This window comes from Arachis hypogaea, chromosome 12 (genome assembly GCF_003086295.3).
Source record: "Arachis hypogaea cultivar Tifrunner chromosome 12, arahy.Tifrunner.gnm2.J5K5, whole genome shotgun sequence".
NCBI classification, from domain to species: domain Eukaryota; kingdom Viridiplantae; phylum Streptophyta; class Magnoliopsida; order Fabales; family Fabaceae; genus Arachis; species Arachis hypogaea.
This window is the reverse complement of record NC_092047.1, coordinates 88,221,391-88,229,627: the sequence shown is the minus strand read 5'-3', so window position 1 is coordinate 88,229,627 and position 8,237 is coordinate 88,221,391. Positions and strand designations below refer to the sequence as shown.

Genomic DNA, 8,237 nt, shown 5'->3' with positions numbered 1-8,237 from the left:
GATATTATGCCACACTTGCCCAATCTTTTTCTAGTATTCACCTTGTTATTGTGTTTTATTCTATACTTTTAAAGATTAATGGCTAACTAATTATCAAAAACAATAAATTCTGATCATCTAATATTTTTCTTTCGTCATTATTCTAAACCTTGATATGGACTCTCACATTTTTATATTTATTCACTGATCAGTATTTACGTCAAGAGTACATTCAAGTACAATACATACATATATATAGACTACATCCTTAACATCAAGAACAAAGTAACTATGACAATTGAATCCAACATAATAAGATAATTGGTATAAACTATTATTCCTTATATATGTGTGTGGCTACTAAGATGATAGCAATATACCATGATCATGAAACAGATGGAAAAGGTACAAGCCTTGATTTTGGGATACAAATAAGTGGTTGAGCTCTTGAGAGAATAAATGAAGGTCCTTCTTCCATATCAATAACACCATTAACAATATTCTCCCCAACAACCTTCCATTTAAAGCATTGAATCATAGCAGCAAGGCTTGTATGAGCAACATTGAGTGCTAAAGATGTTCCAGGACACCCTCTTCTACCGCTTCCAAAAGGCAAGAATTGAAAATGTTGACCTCTAACTTCAAAAGTTTGACCCTTCGTTCCAAGAAACCTTTCAGGCTTGAACTCGAGAGGGTTATCCCAGTTCTTTGGATCTCTTCCAATAGCCCACACATTTATGAGGATTTTAGTTCTTCCTGGAATGTGAAATCCATCAATGGTGCAATTCTCAGATGACTCTCTCATTATGAATGGTGATGGAGGGTGAAGCCTTAGTGCTTCTTTAACTATGGCTTGGATATAAGGAAGATTTGGTATGTCAGATTCCATCACTATTCTATGTTTTCCATTACTTGTTACCAATAAATCAATTTCATTTCTTGCTTTTTCCATGGCAGTTGGATGGTTAATTAGTTCTGCAAGTGCCCATTCTATTGTTGCTGCAGTTGTATCAGTTCCACCTCCAAACATATCCTGATAAAGGAAAAATGCAGGTTTTATTAAAAAAATATTGGAAGAATAATCATAACATTATTTATGAGTGCATGATAAAATTATCTGATGTAATAGATTTTTTTTTTTAAATTAATTGACTTATTCAAAAAGAATATTTATTTTAACTATCTTGTTCTTACAAATTATAACGAATTTAAAAGTTGTTACTCACATTTACCCCTTTATTAATGAACACAAAAAATCTTAAGCATCTAAACTAGGTTTCTTCGGATATATGGTATATAAATAAGGTAAAACTGTTCATACATGATTTTCAGTTTAATGTATAAGATTATATATAGAATTTATTGATAAATCTGTTACGTATTTTTATTTCCAAATGTTTGGTTGATGGTATAATAGAAGCTTTTACGAATATATATATATATATATATTATGAGAAAAGTTTGGTAACCAAACTTAAGAACCAAAATCAGCCAAAACCTTCTATTTTTAACTTTATTTAATTAGATGAACTAAATTTAATTAAAATTCTTTCACGCACTACCGTTTTTATTGCAACATTTATTATATATAAAAACATTAATTATATATATTTAATAGTATATTATAAATACATACCTTATCAATTTATATTCTTATTAAATGAATATAGAAGGACCTTCAATATACATAATTTATATTCTTATTAATTTATATTCTTATCAATTTTTGTCCCCTTCAATATACATAATTTATATTTATGGTTTTTAATTTATATTATAATAATAACAAAAGTGCATTTTTTATTTATTATGTAACAAAAGTACATTTTATATATATATATATATATATATATATATATATATATATATATATATATATTTATACACATAATTTTTATAATTAATATATTTTTACAATTAATATTATGCAATTTTAAACTATATTTTATTATATATTTCAAATTATTTCATATATACACTAATAATTATGATTCATGTTTTAATTTTTTTTAAGATAGTATACATTTAAATTAACGTATAATTTTTTAAATTATTGATAATTTAAAAATTTGTTTCATATTTTTCAAAGTGAAATCATTTATTTTGATTTACATATATTTTCAAATTTTACTATAATTAGATTTGAAAAAGGAATATCAAATACTTAAATTAATTTATTCAATTAGCAAATTTACTCATAACATTCATAAGTTCATACACATAACCTTCATAGTTAGATAAGGTATACATAACATCCAAAATTTCATATTAATAACATCCAAAATTTTATATTAATAACATCTATAATTTCATACTCATAACATTCATACTTTCATATATATAATATTCATAATTAATAAATTTTTATAATTAATATTACTAAATTTTAAACTATGTGTCTTGTTATATATTTCAAATTATCTTATATGTACACCAAAGAGTCATAATTTTAATATTTTTTATTTACTATTTATACGTATTCTTATTTATTGATTTTAATATGACGAGTTAATAATTATTTTTAAAATGTTGTTTCTTAATTTTTGTTTATATTTTATTTTTTATTTTTTATTTTATAATAATCTATATGTAAAATATGAGTTGTATAACAAAATTTGTTAAATTTTCTAATTTAATATTCATATTTTATACGTATAATATTTATATTTTTTTTTAAATGTGTTGAGGTAATTTGAAATTTTTAAAAAATTAAAAATATAAGAATTTGAGATTTTTATTTGGAAGAAAAAAAGTTATAGAATTATAAATGCATATAGTAATAATGAGAGAGAAATTTTTGGAATTTGATTCACATTAAATTTAACATTAACTTTTAGTATAATTAAATGAGGAAAGATAATTAATTATAGAAAAAAATTAATTATGTCAATTAAATTAGGAGAGTGATTTACACTCTCTTATAAACGCAAATGTTATTAATCATATATCTTTATTTATTATCTATAATATTTTGGCTACGTAGCATTGCCCATTAATTATATATAATTAATATAGCCATTCTTTGGTGACTCAACAAGCAACGGTTAAGTATAGCTATAAGAGAATGTAAAAGATTGTAAATAAAAGAAGTTTACTGTCAGAATAAAAGAGGAAATGTAATGTTTTATTTTTCCTTGTGAGATTTTGTAGTGATCTAACAAAAACTGAAAATTAATTATCTAAGAATGGCAAACCAAAAAATTTATTAAAAGAGAAACAAAAATCCTTGTAACTTTCTGTTTAAAGAACAATAAAATGTCTTAAAAAATAAGTAGGGTTAGTCTAGTAGTTAATTTATTAATCCGCTTAAATAAATATTGGGCGTTTGAATCACATTTTGTATATACAATAACCCATTAATCAACAGCAAATCTTTAAATAAAATTTAATACCGTAATAGATTAGTCATTGGCCTCTTGAACTCGGAAGTATTGTGGGAAACAAAAAAAAATGTCTAAGAAAAATAATAAAATACGATGATAATGAAAAAGAGACACGATAATGAATTTATTTTATTTAAATATTTTATATTTGTGAAATATATTATAAAAAATTATAAATAAAAAATACAAAAATATAATTTTATATTGAAAATTTAATTAATATAATTAAATACCAATTAATTGCACATTTTCATTTAGTTAAGAGTAGCTTTATCTATTCATAATAAATTTAAATGTTACTAAGATTTATTTTTATATTATTATATTATTTGGACAATTTTTTTTAAAAATAAATAGATTAGATTATACTAAAAGATATATACTTTCATTGTTTTTGTTATCAATTATTTTAACCTTTTTTTGTTTTATTTTATAAATTTTGTCTCCTTTCAATTTTTTTTTTAACATAGATACAGTTATTGGTTTTGGATAATTATTTTAAAATAAAGACATAAAATTATATTTCAAACAGTTCTCTTAGAGAATCAACTATATAGGAGAAAGCCAACTTAAACCAATTAGTTAAAAAATAGGTTTGTTACCAAAAAAAAAAAAAAAAAAAAAACTCCTATTACTCTAATTTTTTAAATTTCAAAATCAAAAATAAAAGAAAATTGAATTAGTTGGTTTATAGTGGAGTTAGTATAGTTCTCTAGACTTTTTCTATCTCAAATGTATAATATATATTTGATTGGTTCCTTTTTAATTAGTCACTTTAGTTTTATATTATACTTGTTTTATTCCTTTTAGGGGAGAAGGGAGAGTGGAGGACTACTCTAAGAGGAGTGGAGTTATCGAAAATATTGAAAGAGGACATAAATACAACAAAAAATATTAATCATCTAATATTCGTTACAGTGAATAAAATATATAATATTTATACAATTTTAAATTTATCAACATTTATTTAAATAGATAGATATTTATTATTTTTAATTTCAAAATATTTTACATATTTAGATTTTTCGTGCAATAGATGAGTAGAATTATTATTTTTTAATTTTATTATGAATTTTACACTATTACAAATTAAATTTTGATACATCATTTAATAGTGAAGGAGTATTTTTAGAAATATCCAAATGCTACATCCTAACCCATTTTTATCATTTTTAGTTGGTGAAAATTTATATGTAGTTATTTTCATATAAAATTATTAATTAAGAATCGTTAGATAATTTGATATATGTAAATTTTAAATAAATTATTATTTAATAACTTTCAACTATCAACTTCACATAAAAATAACAATTGCATGTGAATATTTGTTTTTTTAATTTTAGGTAATACTTTAAAAAAAATTAAACTGACTAACTAAAAGGAACAAATTAATCACCAAAAAAAACGGAACAAATTGATTACACATTTAAGATATTAATGTCTTTGTTTTTAAAATAATTTTCCAAGATCAATAACTACATCTACGTTGAAAAAAAAAATTGAAAGTGGACGAAATTATAAAACAAAACAAAAAGAAAAAAGTTAAAATAATTGATAACAAAAAGCAATGAAGGTATAATTTTTTTATATATACTCTAATCTCTTTATTTTTAAATAATTATAATATAATAATGTAAAAGATAAATCTTAGAAATATTTAAATTTATTATGGATAGATAAAACTACTTCTAAATAAATAAAAATGTGTAATTAATTAATATATACAAATATAATATATTTTAAAAAGTAAATTCATCATCATATATATCTCTTTTTTTTTTTAAACATCTCTCCTTTTTATTATCGTCATTTCTGTTTTTCTTTTTTTTTTTCTTAAATTTTTTATTATTCTTTAAATAAATAGTAACAAGGGGTATTTTCAGCTTAATCACTACAAGGTCTAAGAGACAAAAACAGTTTTTTACATTGCATTTTTTTTTGTTATCGTAATCTATCGTACTTATTATACTCAACATTCCCCTTAAATGTATGATTAGTAAATTTTTGATCATGTGTTATCTATTGAATAGTTGGTTTGGTCATGTTTAGTCACCTATTATTGAACCACCAGAAACCTCAATATATATATATATATATATGAAAGTTTTAATTTATTTATAATTAGTTCTTTTTTTTACTGTAAAATTTCCTATTAAGAATGTAGAATATTGTTTTATAATCGCTGCTTGTAAAAAAAAAAAAAGCCTTTTGTTGATAATTAATTATATTAATATTTTTATACATTTTTTACACGATTCCTAACAAAAAATATTACTCATTTTCTTGTAGTAATTTTTATTTTTTAGTCTTTATCATTTAGACTAAATCTTAATTTTATTCTCAACATTTAAAATTTTTTATTTTTATTCCAAATTTTTTATTTCTTTCTATTTAGTTCTCCTGTTAAAATTAATTTTTTTTTTCAAATATATCATTTTCTTGTTATGATTTTCTTTTAAATAATCGTAAAAATTTCAATTAAAGTGGTCATCATGATGATGATTATAGTGATTTGAGAGTGATAATTTGCAGTAATTTAAAAATAGAGTAAAGTATCGTTTTTGTCCCCAACGTTTGGGGTAAGTCCTATTTGTGTCCCTAACGTTTAAATCGTCCTATTTGTATCCTTAACGTTTATAAAAATGATTCAATGTTATCCTACTATCAATTATACTAACAAATCAGATTATATTTTTCAATTATTCTTACTTGGATGTATTCATTCTCAATTAGGTCTTACTTGGATGTGTTCGATTTTATTATATTATACCCACTATTTATGTTTAGATTCAATTATGTCCCTAAAAAAGTGAATTATGTAAATGTTGTAGGAATTAGTTTCAACATTTAATGAGCTATTTTTAAAAAGACATTTGTATTCTAACTTCAAGAAGATATTTTTAAAACTCAAACTAAAGCACTCATGATGTGTAATTGACGGCAGGATAACATTGAATCACTTTTACAAACGTTAGGAATACAAATAGGACGATTTAAACGTTAGGGACACAAATAGAATTTATCCCAAAAGTTGGGGACAAAAACGATACTTTACTCTTAAAAATAAAAATGAAAAAATAATAAGAAAAAATAAATAATAACAAAATAAAATATTAAATAAAACTTTTCAACATCAGAATCGAAATTAAAATTTAATATAAAAATGCCTTTTAAGTCAAGCATTACTTTTAAGTTAAGCATAGATTTTCTCAAAATTTATATGTACAAGATCGAGAAATTAAAGTGAGAAAAGATTTAAATTGTGTTTGAGAGAAGATTATATTATTACCATCAAGAAGCCTTTAATATTGTCTCTGGATATTTTAACCTCTGAGCTTTGATCTTCTGAAATACTTAGAAGAGCATCAAGTACATCCTTGGCACCATCATTATTTCCCGTTGACTTTCGACATCTTCTATCCTCTTCATGTTCTTGAACGATACCCTCTAACATGATATCAAACTTTTCACGAACCTCCTTCACTTTCTTCCCGAAGCCTTGAAAATCAAACCCTTTACAAAACCAAAAGTGATCTTGCAAGTTAAACTTTGCACTCAACAAGGCAGATTCTTTCACCCTTTCTATCACCTTATCAGCATCATCATTGTGAATGTCAAAGCAGCTTTTGCTTATAGCCATTCTCATCACTATGCTATTTGTTAGCTTTAAGAGCTCATCCGCCACGTTCACTGCCTCGCTCGCTTCGCCTTTCTTTCGAAGCGTCTCCAAGAATCTCTTGGTCTCCTCTTCCCTAATCGGGGAGAGGAGTTCAAGCATCCGTCCATTAAGAAGCTCTGACATGCAGAGCTTCTTCATGAACTTCCAGAAGGTTCCGTAAGGCGCGAACGCTAAATCGGATTTGTCATAAGTTAGGGAACTAATTGCAATATTTGCAGGTCTGTTAGCGAAACAGACTTCATGTGTTTTCAAGATCTCTTTGGCTATTTCGGCCGAGCCGACGAAGACGGTGGGCTTAGAGCCGAGATAGAGCTGAATCAAGGGTCCATAACGGTTTGAAATCTTTTGAACAGCTCTGTGAAGAGAAGGTTGTAGTAAATGGAAGTGTCCAATGATTGGTAAGGCCAATGGACTAGGTGGAAGGTGAAGCTTCGATGATCGAGTTTTGGTGAGTATGGCTTGGAACAATATTGTAGCTGCTAGCCAAATTGAGAAGATTGCTATGTATTCTTGAAAATTATCCATTATCTTTTGGAGGGCTATAATGGCTTGTGCTTCAAAGAGATCTATTTATAGAGTGCAGTTTGCTATGTCCTTGAGCAATAAGTACTTGCATTGAATGGTCCTAAAATATATTTAACTTGCTGTTTAATTTAAACATATGTTTTATTTATAAATAGAAAATATTGTCCATAACTATGTATTTTTTATTTAGGAAAATTATATTTTGCTGCGGGTGATGCCTAAGAAAACTAAATTTTTGTGGTGAAAAACTATAAAATTTAAGTTTCGATGGTATTAAATAAATATAAAGTTAAAAAAATATTAATAATTTTAAATTAATATTTTTTGTTAAAGAATAAATTAAAATCAATATTAGATTAATTAGCATCATTTATATTTATATAGCATAAGCGTATATTAATTATAGGATTGTATTTTATTACTCTGATTCTTCTAACACATATACATACTCCTTGTACATTGTACTTTCTTACATACTAAATAATACACAAATCCTTTCTCCAGTTTTATCTCTTGTTTCTAACATGTTATCAGTGCATAGGTTTTTTTTTTCCAATAACGATTGGTTTCTAGCTCTTGTGTTTTGTCCCCTCCGACGGTACTTTGTCCTTATTTTTTGGCCCTTTCCCAACGTCTTAGTTCGTCATTGCCACTACCACTGTCTTCGTCTC

General features: G+C 24.6%; 1 protein-coding gene across 1 annotated transcript; it reads right to left on the bottom strand.

The window, feature by feature from the left end:
• Positions 1-252: 252 nt before the first annotated feature.
• On the bottom strand, positions 253-7,566 carry LOC112729304 (3,9-dihydroxypterocarpan 6A-monooxygenase-like). The gene is made up of 2 exons (XM_025779567.3): positions 6,652-7,566; positions 253-1,012 (listed from the first exon to the last, which is right to left on the bottom strand). Exons 1-2 carry the CDS (start codon positions 7,564-7,566, stop codon positions 365-367), a joined length of 1,563 nt encoding a protein of 520 aa, XP_025635352.1. The 3' UTR covers positions 253-364.
• Positions 7,567-8,237: the final 671 nt, after the last annotated feature.

Coding starts and splice junctions, on each gene's coding strand:
- LOC112729304 (XM_025779567.3), bottom strand. CDS start 7,566: ATGGATAATTTTCAAGAATACATAGCAATCTTCTCAATTTGGCTAGCA. Junction 1,013..6,651: donor ATATTAAAGGCTTCTTGATG/GTAATAATATAA, acceptor TTCCTTTATCAG/GATATGTTTGGAGGTGGAAC.